We start from the raw sequence: 16248 nt of genomic DNA on the forward strand, positions 1-16248 counted from the left end.
ATCAGTGCCCATCAATGCCACCACATCAGTGCCACCTCATCGGTGCCCATCAGTGCCGCCTTATCAGTGCCCGTTGGTGCAGTATCAACATACTTTATTTACAATGTTTTATAACAGAAACAAAAAAAAAATTGTTTTCACAATTTTCGGTAAGTTTTTTATTTTTTTTGCAGAAAATAAAAATCCCAGAGGTGATCAAATACCACCAAAAGAAAGCTCTATTTGTGGGTACAAAATGATAAAAATTTAGTTTGGGTACAGTGTAGCACAACCGCGCAATTGTCATTCAAAGTGCAACAGCACTGAAATCTAAAAATTGGTCTGGGCGGGAAGGTGTATAAGTGCCCTGTATGGAAGTGGTTAAAGCCTGGGGCTCGAATTGGCTTAAAAATAGGGTGGGCTCAGGATGCAGAGCACTGTGCCCTGAGCCCACCCAGTTGTATGACGAAAGCGAATTAATATTCACTACTGCCTTCCTGATTCTCCTCCTGGCCAATCAGGAAGCAGGTCTTAAGACCCAATTGGCCGAGAGGAGAAGTGAACGCATTGGCCGCAGAGGAGAAGACAAGGGGTGAAGCCGTGGTGACGGCGAGCAGGAGGAGACGCTGGGTGAAGCCACCGAGGAGGAAGCGCTGCCCGCGACCTAGATGGGGTAAGTGTGGGGCTGGTGGGCGGACGAGTGAGCGACTGGAGGGGGGGGTGTTGGTCTTGACTGATCGACTGACCCAACCAGAGGGGTTACCTTTGGTTTGTCCCCCCCCCCCCTTAAAAAATGGAGCACCAGCCACCACTGATTATAACTCATCGTACACAAAGAGGTGTCAAAAGTTATGTGCCTACAGGATCCAGAGATGGAAAACTGGTAGTTACATTAGCTTCATTGTATTGTTATACATTGGTGTCACATACAGCAGTAAAAGCTAAGGGCCAGATTCACAAAAGAGATACGACGGCGTATCTCCTGATACGCCGTTGTATCTCTGAGATCCGTCCGTCGTAACTATGCGCCTGATTCATAGAATCAGTTACGCATAGATCTCACAAAGATCCGACAGGTGTAATTGACTTACACCGTCGGATCTTAGGATGCAATTCTAGGCCGGCCGCTAGGTGGCGATTCCATTGCGGTCGGCGTAGAATATGCAAATGACTAGTTACGCCGATTCACGAACGTCTGCTTTGCCCGTCGCTGTAAATTTACGTTGTTTCCGTAGAGAAACGCGGCGTAAAACTAAGGATGCCCTCTAGGTGGTGTAGCCAATGTTAAGTATTAGCCATCGTTCCCGCGTCGAAATTTGAAATTTCACATCGTTTGCGTAAGTCGTCCGTGAATGGCGCTGGACGCCATTTACGTTAACGTCGAAACCAATGACATCCTTGCGACGTCATCTAGCGCAATGCACGTCGGGTAATTTTAAGGACGGAGCATGCGCAGTACGTTCGGCGCGGGAACGCTCCTAATTTAAATGGTCCCCACCCCATTTGAATTAGGCGGGCTTGCGCCAGGCAGATTTACACTACGCCGCCGCAAGTTTACAGGCAAGTGCTTTGTGAATCAAGCACTTACGATGAAAACTTGCGGCGGTGTAACGTAAATGGGATATGTTACGCCGACTAACAAGAACGTATAAAACAACGTTTTAAGTGGGGTCTTCTTCTCATCATGTTTTCCTCTTTCTGAAAGCTCTTGGATGGCCTCGATGATATGATCTCCAAGTTCTTCAATCAAAATAAAGGGAAGAAAGAAAGACTACAGCTGGTTGGGAAATTTCTGAATACAGTGGAAGGCATAGTACAGAACTTGGCGCACATTTTTAGCAGACGCATGCCCCTGTCAAACAAGAAGAATTTTATTAGTGAGTCTTCTCTTCTGGTGTATGTGTGTGTAGGTGGATTGGTACATATCCTCATGACTTCATGGCAATGAGAAGATATTTTGAACAAAGACACTGGTGCCAACCCGGGGGGGTATCACTATACTGTACAAAGACTTGTACGCTTGTACGCTTACCCTGACTTGTTCATTCCCCGACTTAGTTGGGGTAGGCGGTACACTTTGGTGGGGGTGGGTCAGCCGCGCCCTGTGACCTTTGACCTCTGGGAACCCGCCTTCTAACCTTTGACCTCTGGGGGAGGTCCCTGTTCCAATTCCTGAGTCCTAGCCATATTCTTCAATGGGAAACCCTAACCCTAGGCCCTAACCCTAGCTGACCTTTGACCTATGAACTTTAACCCTAAGTGCATCTCCACTTAGTGATTCTCCCCACCCTAAAAGTATGTGGTGAAAAAGGCCCTACATTATTTAAGCAGTAATATATTTTAATAGGAATGTATGTTGTATAGAGACTATTTTCTGTTGCATGGAGTAATATTTGCCTAAAGCCCAAGTCCAGGCCCATCCCCTGCAATCAACCTTTAACACTACAACTTTTTCCAGTGGGTGACGTGATAATGGGTCCCCCTTCTCCCAGTCATGGGCAGTCCTGGATGGTGGGGTATTTATGTGATGACATCAAAATAAGAATTCTAGCTGCATCATTATCCTCTAAATGAAGGGTGAAAGGTGAAGCTCCACTTGGGGGGGGGGGGGGGGTAGGGGCCATCACACCCTGCATTCACAAGGTCATCTCACGCTTCTGAGTTGTTTAACCTGCCTGGCGGTATTCCCGAGTCTGACTCGGGGTTAGATTTTCATGCTGCGAGCGGTAACCCCGAGTCAGACTCGGGCTTGCCTCGCTGGATGCACAGGGAGTGTTTACTTACCTTGTCCCTGGATCCAGCGATGCCACCGCGCTGTGTGAGCGAGCGGGACCTCGCTCGATTCACACAGCGTCCTCCTGTGCCGCCGATCTCCGTTCCCTGCGACGTTACGACGCACGGGGACGGAGAACGGCGCCAAATTCAAAAAAGTAAACAAACACAATACATACAGTATACTGTAATCTTATAGATTACAGAAGTGTATGTAAAAAAAAACACCCCCCCCTTGTCCCTAGTGGTCTGCCCAGTGCCCTACATGTTCTTTTATATAATAAAAACGTTTCTTTTCTCCCTGCAAACTGTAGATTGCCCATAGCAACCAAAAGTGTCCCTTTATGTCAAAAATGGTTTTAGATCAGCTAAAAAACAGCGATAATAAATTATAATCACTTGCAGAATTGTGCGATAGCGATTTGTGGGGAAATTCGTCATAAAAAAAATAAAAATAATGACAGCAACAATTCTGCAACTGAGCAAATATCAGTGATTTTGATTTGATTACATTATTGAATAATTTTTATTATAATTATATTATTATTTGTTATAATTATTTATAATTATTTATTATATTATAATTTATAATTTTGTTTTTAAAAAAATGTCATACCCGGGATGCCTATTAGAATCTTGTTTGGTCAGATTTAAGTGAGTTATTTCTAAAAATTACAGACCTACAATATAAAACGCCAAATTTCCTTGCAAATAATGGTACCGCTTTCAGCATGTTTTTTCTGAAAGAATCATACCGCCAGGGAGGTTAATGCTGGGTTTCATTACTGGAACACTGAGGACATCTTGTGGTGACAAAGTAGCATTGCAGGGGACAGGTCTGAATTTAAGTGGTATTATACCTAAAACTAAAAAAAAATTATATATTGCAGCTTACCAATCATTGGATGTGGTGGATGCATTAATTTTCTTATTTTTTTAACCTTTTTTCCCTTTGTTTTCACTTAGTGATCTGGCCAGTAACACACCTCTTGTATTAGCGTGCCTCCACTCTGAATGAAGGAGCATCAGAGACCCCTTTTGGACAGCAGCATTGCCAGTCTGGTGGGAGGGGAGTGTTAGCATACCTCCCAACTTTTTGAGATGGGAACGAGGGACACCTATTAGCAAAAGTATGTAGCCATAGGACACACCCCCTGCCACGCCCTCCATAAAGGAGAATTATACAAAAAATTATTAGTTAAACCCACAAGTGCTTTTTTTAGCACTACTATTCCTTTATATTGGCTCTTAAAATTTTAAAACATTGGCTCTTAAAACACAGACAGCAATAAAAACCCGTTTCCTACAAAAGTAAGTTACAACCTCTTCTGGTCTGTGTCCCCATGTGGAATGTCGCTCCTTCCTCCCATCCAGGTGTCAGGCGCTCCTTCCTCCCGTCCAGGTGTCAGGCGCTCCTTCCTCCCGTCCAGGTGGCAGGCGTTCCTTCCTCCCATCCAGGTGTCAGGCGCTCCTTCCTCCCGTCCAGGTGTCAGGCGCTCCTTCCTCCCATCCAGGTGTCAGGCGCTCCTTCCTCCCATCCAGGTGTCAGGCGCTCCTTCCTCCCATCCAGGTGTCAGGCGCTCCTTCCTCCCATCCAGGTGTCAGGCGCTCCTTCCTCCCGTCCAGGTGTCAGGCGCTCCTTCCTCCCGTCCAGGTGTCAGGCGCTCCTTCCTCCCATCCAGGTGTCAGGCGCTCCTTCCTCCCATCCAGGTGTCAGGCGCTCCTTCCTCCCATCCAGGTGTCAGGCGCTCCTTCCTCCCGTCCAGGTGTCAGGCGCTCCTTCTTCCCATCCAGGTGTCAGGCGCTCCTTCCTCCCATCCAGGTGTCAGGCGCTCCTTCCTCCCATCCAGGTGTCAGGCGCTCCTTCCTCCCATCCAGGTGTCAGGCGCTCTTTCCTCCCATCCAGGTGTCAGGCGCTCCTTTCTCCCGTCCAGCATATCTCCCAACTGTCCCTGATTTAGAGGGACTATCCCTGATTTGGAACAATCTTTAACAATTTTTAAATGGCTACATTTGTAAATTTCAACAGTCAATATTAAAGAATAGTAAGGTAAAAAAAAAGCACTTGTGGTTTTACCAAATCATTTTTTTTTGTATAATTCTACTTTAAGGAGGCATGACAGGGGGGGGGGGGGGTGTCCTAGGCTATGCCTACATACTTTTGTTACCAAGTGTCCCTCATTCCCATCTCAAAAAGTTGGGAGGTATGTGTCCAGGTGTCAGGCGCTCCTTTCTCCCGTCCAGGTGTCAAGCATAACAGGAAGTCAAGCAAAATCTCCTCTATTGGGATACAGGCAGCACTCAGAATCTCATTGAAGAAACATCTCCATAAATATAAATATAGATATTGTTTCAAACTTGATAGAATTCTAATTTTTCCAAACTGTATCCAAAACTTAAAAAAGGGGAGTTTTGGCTGGAGTTAGGCATTAGGGCCCGGATTCTCAGAGGACTTACGGTGGCGCAGCGCCATGTACGCCGTCGTAAGTCCTAATCCGTGCTGTCGTATCTATGCGCCTGATTCATAGAATCAGTTACGCATAGATATCCATTAGATCCGACAGGCGTAAGTCTCTTACACCGTCGGATCGTAACTGCATATTTTTTTTGACCGCTAGGTGGCGCTCCCGTCGAATTCCGCGTCGAGTATGCAAATTAGCTAGATACGCAAATTCCCGAACGTACGCGCGGCCGACGCAGTAAAGTTACAACGTTTACGTTAGGCTTTTTCCGGCGTATAGTTGCCCCTGCTATATGAGGCATAAGTGCGGCGTACCAATGTTAAGTATGGCCATCGTTCCCGCGTCGAAATTTGAAAAAGTTACGTCGTTTGCGTAAGTCGTCCGTGAAAGGGGGTGGACGTCATTTACGTTCACGTCGAAACCAATGACGTCCTTGCGGCGTACTTTGGAGCAATGCACACTGGGAAATTCCACGGACGGCGCATGCGCAGTTCCGCAAAAACGTCAATCACGTCGGGTCACAGTAGTTTAACATAAAACACGCCCCCCTGATCCAAATTTGAATTAGACGGGCTTACGCCGGCCGATTTACGCTACGCCGCCGCAACTTACGGAGCAAGTGCTTTGAGAATACAGCACTTGCCTGTGTAAGTTGCGGAGGCGTAACGTAAATCAGATACGTTACGCCTGCCCAAAATTGTGCTGAGGTACGAGAATCCGGGCCTGTGTGTTTAAGCTTCTGTGTTTACAATACATCATGGTTCCATTGCCAGTCCTCATTGTGTTCTGTGTTTTTTGCAGGTGCTGTAACGACTAACAGGACATCTACAGACAAGAAGATCTCACTGAGTAACAGAAATAGCTCCATAAGCATAGACAGAATTACGGCGTTGGGAGATGCCTGTAAGTACTCCACCTTGTATTGATGGGTGCTCAAAGTGAATGCCTCGGAAGGTGCCATGCCAGAACCAGATGCAAAGATGCTAAGTCACCAGCAGTCTAAATGTTTGCAGCACTATCACCACAGGGGCTGCTGGTAACTGGTAGCCCTATTCCTGCACAGTCAGGCAACACGCATTTTCCACTTGTCTCGAGACACAAGAATTCGGTCTTTGAGCTTGTTTTTGTTGTTTTTTTTATTAGAGATAACAACTTGGATAGGGTAGAGGGGTCATGAGATTCCCAATATGACTGAAAACAATGAAAGGGGACAGCTTCCTTCTTCTGTACAAAGTGGGGATCCTGGACTGTTCTCTTTCCTGGTCACCCTCAGTAGCAAAAGTCCTTTGAGGACTAGTAGCTCTTTAGTCCCCTTTAGAAAAATAGCACAACAGGTTGCAAACTGCATACAGGAGCATTACCATCTCCACTGCCTGCGGGTACTTTCAGCCCACCTGGCTGCTCCAAAGCTCTCCCAGGACAAGGGATGAAGGGTTAGGCACAACGCTGTCCTCAGAAAGCTTGCTACATATGGCAGCCTTTCCCCTTGTGAATTCCTGGGCGTGCTGATGTAGTCGCACTGTCGACTTTGCTTCCTGTTGCTTTTCCTGCTCAAACCGTTCTTCCTAAACTAGGCCCAGCCTTGAGGAGAAAACCTGCTCCCCTTCTCCCCCCCAGACCCAGGTGTTCCCTCCTAGGCCACCGACAGCCTCCTCAGCACTCTATCCACTGGATATCCCCGCAGGCCAGGCTCTGTCATATTTAAAGGGGTCGTAATGGTTCATTTTTATTTTCTAAATAGGTTCCTTTAAGCTAGTGCATTGTTGGTTCACTTACCTTTTCCTTCCATTTCCCTTCTAAATGTTTATTTTTCTTTGTCTGAATTTCTCACTTCCTGTTTCTCCTCAGTAAGCTTGCCCCCATCATCCATTGTGTTCACAGCGTCTCCCCGCAGGGATGTAGTCCCAAGGGATTGGAGAGCACGCTGACTAACCCCCAGCCAGAACGGCTCGGATGATGGGGGCAAGCTTGCTGAGGAGGAACAGGAAGTGAGAAATTCAGACAAAGAAAAAAACATTTAGAAGGGAAATTGAAGGAAAAGGTAAGTGAACCAACAATGTACTAGTTTAACCACTTGCTTACTGGGCACGTATACCCCCCTCCTGCCCAGGTGAAATTTCAGCTTCCGGCACTGCGTTGCTTTAACTGACGATTGCGCGGTCGTGCGATGTGGCTCCCAAACAAAATTGACGTCCTTTTTTCCCCACAAGTAGAGCTTTCTTTTGGTGGTATTTGATTGCCTGTGCGGTTTTAATTTTTTGCGCTATAAACAAAAAAGAGCGACAATTTTGAAAAAAAATATAATATTTTTTACTTGTTGCTATAATAAATATGCCAATTTAAAAAAAAAAAACTTTTTTTTTCTCAGTTTAGGCCGATACGTATTCTTCTACATATTTTTGGTAAAAAAAATAAAAAAATCGCAATAAGCGCAAAAGTTATAGCGCCTACAAAATAGGGGACAGAATTATTATTATTTTTTTTTTTTTTTTTTACTAGAAATGGCGGCGATCTGCGATTTTTATTGGGACTGCGACGTTATGGCGGACACATCGGACACATTTTTGGCGCCATTCACATTTATACTGCGATCGGTGCTATAAATATGCACTAATTACTGTATAAATGTGACTGGCATTGAAGGGGTTAACACTAGGGGGTGAGGAAGGGGTTAAATATGTTCCCTATATAGTGTTCTAACTGTAGGTGGGGGGGTGACTGGGGGGGTGACCGATCTGTGTCTCTATGTACAAGGGACACAGATCGGTCTCCTCTCCAGAGACAGAACGCTGTCTCTGTGTGAGCCGGCAATGAGAGATGATCTCATATGTTTACATATGAGATCATCTCTCATTGGCCTCACAGATCGCATCGCAAACGGCCACTCTGATTGGCCGTTCGCGGCGATCTGTAATTGGCTGTGTCCAAGGGACACGGCCAACACTGAGTTTCCCCGATGCGCGCTCTGGAGCGCGCGCGGGGAACGCCCAAAGGGGCGGACGTCAATTGACGTCTAGTTGGATTTTTAGATCCGCGCTGTAGCCGTCATTCGGCTATAGCGCGGGTCCCAGGAGGTTAAAGGAACCTATTTAGAAAATAAAAAATGAACATTTACAATCCATTTAAGGGTCGATCCATCCACCCTGCCAGGACATTCTGCCTAGGGATTGGTCAGACGCCCTTAAGCATGCAGATCAGGTCTTCCTGGCCTCTGCCCACTAATTTCTAGAAGCTTCTCCAAGCTTCCAGATTCAGGGGGAGGTACTAGAGACCTGCCTCTGTAGAGCCATTCAGCCTGACTTGTAGTAACCTGACCCAGTTTCTGACTCGCATATTTTACCATGAGTCATAACATTAATTTGCCTGCACTAGTAGCACTCTAGAGGGTTCTACGTGTGTTTTTCCATGTTTACTGTGAAGACAAAACCAACACTATGGGGTTGATTTACTAAAACTGGAGAGTGCAAAATCTGGTGCAGCTCCGCATAGAAGTTGATTGGTTTCTAAACTTCAGCTTGTTAAAATAAGCTTTGACAAAAAAAGAAAAAAACCTGGAAGCTGATTGGTTTCTGATTTTACCCTCACCAGTTTTAGTAAATCAATCCCTATGTCATCTTGAGAAAGTGAGCCTTTGAGGCCCCCAAAGCATTGGCTTATTATGCCTTACGTGACAGCGTCGTCACAACAAACATGTAAAATAAATGTATTTGGACCACTGGTGACATAGCATCTTTGCACCTAGTGCGCATATGACTAAATCATATTTATCAATGGATTTGTAACAGGTTTTGTGTGAATTTTCCACCTCTGCATACCTGACTGTGACAATTTTGAGACAGATCTACCATTTACAGGACTACAGAACACTTCCCCCTCTCCTCTTCTCCATAACATAGGAGTAAGGTGTTCCGTGTTTCCGTACACTTTAATAAAATGATCAGTTAAAGTGTTACTAAACCCACAACAGTAAAATCAGTCTGTATATGCAGTAACGCATGCTTGTTATACTCACTGTGGAACCTAAGGGGTTGATGCTCTGCATTGTGTAAAAAGGCTGTTAGATCCTGTCTTCTCTGATCCTCCCCTTCTTCGACTGTCTCCAATATACAATATATTGTCAAAAGTATTGTGACACCTGCCTTTACACACACACACACACGTGAACTTTAATGGCATTCCAGTGTTAAGCTGGCCATACACCATACAATTTTCTTGTTCAATTTTCTTTAGAGTTACCTTCAACTATGTAGAGCAAGGGACTGCTTGATTGCATACACATTGAAAGGGTTTAGGTTTGACCTCATATTATATGGTTTTGTTAAATCTAAAGGAAAGTTGTACAAAAAAATTGTATAATGCATGGCCAGCCTTAGTCCGTAGGGTTCAATATTGAGTTGGCCCACCCTTTGCAGCTATAACAGCTTCAACTCTCTGGGAAGGCTGTCCACAAGTTTTTAGGAGTGTTGGAACAGGAAGTAGCCATCCCCAAACCATTCCCACAAAGTTGGGGGGCATAAAATTGTCCAAAATGTCTTGATATGCTGACGCCTTAACAAATGACCTCACAAATGCGCTTCTGGAAGAATAGTAAAACATTCCCATAGACACACTCCTAAACCTTGTGGACGGTCTTCCCAGAAGAGTTGAAGCTGTTATAGCTGCAAAGGGTGAGCCAACTCAATATTGAATAACAACAAAACCTGGGGAATGCCCAGGGAAAAACCAAGCCTACTTACCGACCAGCTCGCAGAACAACCAATTAACCTGTCTAACAGTATGCATTAAAAACAGGGGTTATTGAACCCTACAGACTAAGCCCCCATTCACATCTAGGCGTTTTTACGCCTGTAGCGCTACGCCGCTGCTGCCAGAGGGCTGGAAACACATTTCCCTCTATGGAGATGGTTCACATCTCCACGCCGGACGCCTGATGCCTGCCGCCTGAAAAAAGGTCCCGGACCTTTTTTTCAGGCGTCTTTCGGCGTTCGGCTAGGAGACAGACAGACACTGATAGACGTCACAAGATTGCTATATAAAAGGTATTTAGCAGTTTATATTTACTAAAATAATTGCATTTCCATGTCCTGTGTACTTTGGGAGACCAGATCTAGTGAATGCCGGGTCCTGGGTTTAGTAACACTTTAAGATACATTTTACATGGTGCAGAAGTAGGAGGAGATTTAAGAATTAAGGTGCATATGAAATCCTTCGATATATATTTCCCCACACTGACTATCATCCTAGAACTTTCTTTTATCCCCGCAGACACGTCAGTGCTTGGATGTCTGGAATATGGGAACATTAACAAACTCCTGGAAGGTGCCGAACTTCAGAATAATTCACAGAACCATACGGTGAAACTCGTCTCATCTGTAGTTAGTGTGTTCCTCGGGATTGCCAATACATCTAAACTCAGTGAGCCAATTCAGTTGCAACTTAACTTTACTGATGAGGTAAGGATTACAAAAGAAAAGTGGGTTTTAGCTCTGTGGCTAATATATGGAGCATAAAGGGGGTCATGTAATAGACTGGACAAGGGCTGATAGGGGCACTGTCACCTTGCACATGATGCAGGGCAAAGGGACAGTGGCCCAGATTCAAGAAGCAATTGCGCCTGTGTAACCAATTGCTTACTTGCTCCGGCGTAGCGAATGCTCCTGATTCAGGAACATCGCTACGCCGACTGCAGCCTAAAATCTGCGTGGCATAAGGCTCTTATGCCACGCAGATTTTAGGCTGCATTCTAGCGATGACCGCTAGGGGGCACTCCCATTGTGATCTGTGTATAGTATGCAAATTGCATACTAACACCGATTCACAACGTTGCGCGAGCCCTGCGTACGCAAATTACGTAGTTTGCGTACGTCGGGTTTCGCGTAACGTTACACATCCTAATAGCAGGCGCAGCCAATGCTATAGGATACCCACATTCCCGCGTCGCGACGTTCGAATTTTACGTTGTTTGCGCAAGTGAATCGTGAATGGCGCTGGACGCCATTCACGTTCACTTTGGAGCAAATGACGTCCTTGCGACGTCATTTGCCGCAATGCACGTCGGGAAAGTTTCCCGACGGAGCATGCGCTGTACGCTCGGCGCGGGAGCGCGCCTAATTTAAATGATTCCCGCCCCCGGCGGGATCATTTACATTGCGCGCGCTTACGCCGGGCAATTTTGCCGGCGCGCCCTCGCAATTTACGGAGCTACTGCTCCGTGAATCGAGGGCAGCGCAAAATATTTGCGTGGGCAAAATCGTTGCCCTGTGCCTGCGCAAATAAAGCGCAAATCTACTTGAATCTGGGCCAGTGTTTCTGGAAAGGCCTCATCAACCCCTTGTACTCTTCTTACCAGCACTCCTCCACTGCTCCTTCCTCCTGCAAAGCCAGAATTAGAATGAACTGTGCCACCAACACCGGAAGAGATGTCACGCCCCTGCTCAGGTAACAGTGTTACGGTTTGCCCAATTGGCTTCTAGACCTGAGCAGGGAAGAAGGTCACATGCTCCTCCATTCGTGGAGCTGCCGCCTAGTCCCCAAAGAGAAAGCCAAGCCCCTCCGCCGCTGCCATCTAGTTGATTATAGCCCTTCCCCCTTGTCCGGGCACTTTGATAGACAGATCACCCGTCCCAGGATTTTTTTTTTTTTTCATATAAAAAACAAAACAAAACAAAAGGATGACTAGGCGACAGCTGCCAAAACAGCCCCATTTACCACCAAAGCAGCCCTGACCTATTGAGGTATGGCTGCCACGAGACCTCGGAAGGTGTGCTGTCACCAAGCTTTCAGTAGGAGAGCCTTTAAGTATTGTGAGTTGTGAGGTGGGGCCTCCATGAATCAGACTTGTTTTCCAGCACATTCCACAGGTGTTTGATTGGATTGAGATCTGGAGAATTTGGGGGCTAAGCCAACACCTCAAACTTGTTGTGTTCCTCAAACAATTCTTGAACCATGTTTTGCAGTGTGGCAGGGTGTATTATCTTGCTAAAAGAGGCCACTGCCATCAGGGAATACTGTTTTCATGAAGGAGTGTACTTGGTTACCAACAATGTTTAGGGTGGTATTTGCCAATTAACATCCAGATGAATGAATGAATGAAAAACTTATAAAGCGCGGCGCATGCGAACTGAATCGCTTCAGATGAATGGCAGGACCCAAGGTTTCCCAGCAGAACATTGCCCAAAGCATCACACGGCATCCTGGTGCCAGGGCATGCACACACAGGGCCATCCACAGGATGTAAAAGAAAACGCGATTCATCAGACCAGGCCACCTTCTTCCATTGTGTTTGGTTAAAAAATTTAGAGCCACACAGGAAGTTGGTGCTTCCTTTTGCAAACCCCCCAGTGTGTATTTAATGCATTTTCAGATGTCTTTAAGTTGGCCACATGACATGATTGGTCCTCTTCCTTTTCCTCTCTTCTCTGGTAGAGGGCTGTGTTTTATGGCACAGAAAGTGTTTTTTTTGTGATCACATCAGGGCCACATTCTGCACTAATACACTGTGAGTGCAGAATGCCATGAAGACACCCTTTAGGGAGCATGTCCATGACGCCCTGCACTCACAGTATGTCCTCAGTCTCCCGGGTTGAATGACATTGGGTGTCATGCAACGTGGAATACTGAGGGCATCTTCTGGTAGAGACAAGGTACTGCGGATGACAGTGCCAAAGACGAGATCATTACTGTTGTCAGAGCTGCTTTATTGATTTTCACAAGTGATGGGGGACCCTTTTTCAAAGGTAAGCTTTAGGGATGAAGCCTGTAAACATTGTTTACAAGCTTTGCTCGCATAGGTACCTGTGCCTGCTCTACTATGACACAGACAGGACACAGAAATTTACCATCATAGGCTTATGTTGTATTCCATTCCATAACACACAAAAATGTATCCTTAACAAAGATTTCTCTGCCCTTAGGAGGTGACACCAAACAAGACGCACTGTGCCTTCTGGTCTGCAATGGATGCTGCCTGGAGCACCGAAGGATGTGAGACACTGGAGAGAGACGACTATGGAGTTCTCTGCAGCTGCACTCATTTAACCAGCTTTGCTGTCCTAATGGCTCTGGATAACCTAGATATCACAGAGGTAAATTGCTCTACACTGCGCGCCGTGCTAGGTTTTGTTTGAACTACATGCAAGGCATGCTGGGACCTCTAGCTCTTCAGAGACGATTCACATATTTTTGTAGGCCTAGAATGTCATGGTTGTATAAACACAGGTTGGTCTTAGGGTGACCACATTTCCAAACTACCATTCAGAGACAACCCTCTTCCCAAAAATCAGCTTGTGCTGTAACCAATCACAGCACAGTGATTGGACACAAGAGGTGGGATTTATAATTTATCCAATCACAAGCAGGGGGTGGGGACTGTGCTTCTCCAGGCATTCCCGGCCAGGACAAGTACTGTCAGTGAGGAAGGCGGTGATATGGCAGCCCTTTTTTGGGGGCATTAATTTGGCTTGGGGGGTGGCTGTGTAATTTTCATTCCGGGACACTGTATTGTCCTGAAATGAAGGTGCCCGGGCAGACCTGCAAAATGCGGGACTGTCCCGGGCAATCCGGGACAACTGGTCACCCTAGTTGGTCTACATTTTGACTTACCCCTTCGGTTATTGAATATAGTTATCATACTTCCCAACTTTTTGAGATGGGAATGAGGGACACCTATCAGCAAAAGTATGCAGGCATAAGACACACCCCTTGCCACGCCTCCTTAAAGGAGAATTGAACAAAAAACAAGATTGGTTAAACCCACAAGTGCTTTTTTGCCTCTACTATTCCTTTATATTGGCTTGTGGGATTTACAAATGCAGCAATTTAGAGATCAGATGAAAGGTTTAGTCCATTGTTATGTATGTGTATTCTTGTGTGTACATGGCAGCTCTTTTGCATATGGTTTATCACCAGCTATAAATGTATTATGTATCTCTTGTACAGTGGAACCATGGATTGCGAGGAACGCGGTTAACGAGCGTTTCGCAATACGAGCACTGTATTTGAAAAAATCCTAACTCGGTTTGCGAGTGTTGCCTCGCAAAAACGAGCAGGATTTAGGCCAAAGTGGTGTGCAGTACCGCGTTTGGCCTGAGGTCGGAGGGGCCCCCCGGAGCCAAGCAGAGTCAAACGGAAAGGCTCAGAAAGACACGGAAATACTCAGTTTCCCAGCCTTTCCGAGGTTTACTGAGGTCAGGGGATGTGTCCTCGGGCCTTTCCGGACGTTTCCGAGGCTTTCCGGCGCCCCCCACCTCTGGCCACATGTAGTATTGCATGCCATTGCAAGTCAATGCGGAACAAATTATTTTCTTTCCATTGACTTCAATGGGGAAACTCGCTTTGATATGCGAGTACTTTGGATTACGAGCATTCTCCTGGAACAGATTATGCGAATAATCCGAGGTTCCACTGTATATGGAATGTTAAATGTACCTGTATTTGATCAATAAAATATATATTTGTACTTTATGGAAAATTTGTCTCTAGTGACATCCCTCAGTTAAAGTCCCACAAACAAAGAGGGATGGACATTATGGGCCATATTCTGAGTAAAGTTACGATGGAGTAACTCAGGATACTCCATCGTAACTCCCTTTTTTGGCCCGTGTATCTATGCGACTGATTCTCAGAATCAGTTTTGCATAGATACACTTAAGATCCGCCATCTGTAAGTCACTTACACTGGCGGATCTTAAATGCAATGACGCCGGCCGCCGCTAGATGGCATTTAAGTGAAGGAGTCATTTGCGTATGCAAATGATCCTTCTACGCCGATTCCCGAACGAGTTCGCGTCGCGTAACCATCGCTAACGTCGTTTGCGTAAGCGGAAACTTACCCCTGCTATATGAGGGGTAAGTTTCCGCAAGTCTCGCGTAGGCCATGTTACGGATGGCGTCGGGTCCCCGTCGTGTTTTTTCGTCGGATACGTCGTTTACGTAAGTCGTTCTTGAATACGACTTTACGTCAATGACGCACACGTCGGCGTCATTGACGTTTTCCGCCGAGAACTGGAGCATGCGCACTGGGCTTTTTGCAGCCCAGGGCATTCCCAGTTCTTTTGTATCGGGGGCGCGTTTCATTTGAATAGAAGCCGCCCCCTTGGAGATCCGCCAGGCTACGCCGGGACACTTACACTCCGCTGTCCCAACTTATGGAGCAAGTGGTTGGGGAATACAACACCTGCTCCAGTAAGTTGGGACAGCGGAGTGTAAGTGCCCTAAGCGAAGCAGGCGGATATTTACTCAGAATATGGCCCAGAGTATATACTGTATATGGAATGTTCCAATGTACCTATATATAATTAACAAAATATATAATTACAATAAATGCAATATTTGTCTGCAGTGACATCCCTCATTTAAAGTCCCACTATTTTTCTCCTGTCTTTATATGTAAACCAGGGATGGAGGTTTATCATTGGTCAGGTTACACCCCTCTTTTGTTCACCTTTTTTTTGTTCACCCTTAGAGTTGGACGCTGAGTCTCATGACAACAATTGGGCTTTCAATCTCAATCGTCTGCCTTTCTGCTGCCATCATAACATTTTGCTTGTGTCGATTTTTGCGCGGAACACGGAACACTATCCACATACACTTATGTGTTTCCCTTTTGATTGGCCACTCCATCTTTCTAATCGGCGTCGAAGCTACTACCAACAAGGTAAGTTTCTTTACCACTTATGGGTTTATTTAGAATGACCCCGAGCTTAAACAATTCCAGACACCTTTTTGGTGTCCTCAGTCTCTTTCGACCTCTCCACCTCAGCAATGTAACCAGCCTCTGTTAGTGATTTTGGCTTTCAGTACTTCCCTAGAGTTCCAGATTCCCTGTATAACTATATAAAGTATGCCCCTGCCCTGACCATGTTACATTTTATTAGGACTAACTCTCCCTGTGAACCTAACTAGACATGTAAATTAATATTCAGACAATTTTTTCGTTATTCGGATATAGCCGAATACCCAAATTACATTATAAACAAATAGCCAGATTCAGAGAGAGTTACGCCGGCGTATCAGTAGATACGCCAACGTAACTCTG

The 16248-nt window shown here is 45.9% G+C and overlaps 1 protein-coding gene across 5 annotated transcripts in view; it reads left to right on the top strand.

Annotated features, from left to right (window-relative positions):
• ADGRE5 (adhesion G protein-coupled receptor E5) overlaps nucleotides 1-16248 on the top strand; it is a 176156-nt gene that overhangs the window by 136048 nt on the left and 23860 nt on the right. For all 5 annotated transcript variants that reach the window (XM_040346330.1, XM_040346334.1, XM_040346331.1 and 2 more), the window contains 5 exons: nucleotides 1685-1856; nucleotides 6015-6116; nucleotides 10479-10666; nucleotides 13127-13297; nucleotides 15676-15867. In XM_040346330.1, coding sequence (XP_040202264.1) covers nucleotides 1685-1856; nucleotides 6015-6116; nucleotides 10479-10666; nucleotides 13127-13297; nucleotides 15676-15867 — 825 coding nt within the window. The remainder of the gene's footprint in view (nucleotides 1-1684; nucleotides 1857-6014; nucleotides 6117-10478; nucleotides 10667-13126; nucleotides 13298-15675; nucleotides 15868-16248) is intronic.

Source organism: Rana temporaria, chromosome 3, assembly GCF_905171775.1.
Source record: "Rana temporaria chromosome 3, aRanTem1.1, whole genome shotgun sequence".
NCBI classification, from domain to species: domain Eukaryota; kingdom Metazoa; phylum Chordata; class Amphibia; order Anura; family Ranidae; genus Rana; species Rana temporaria.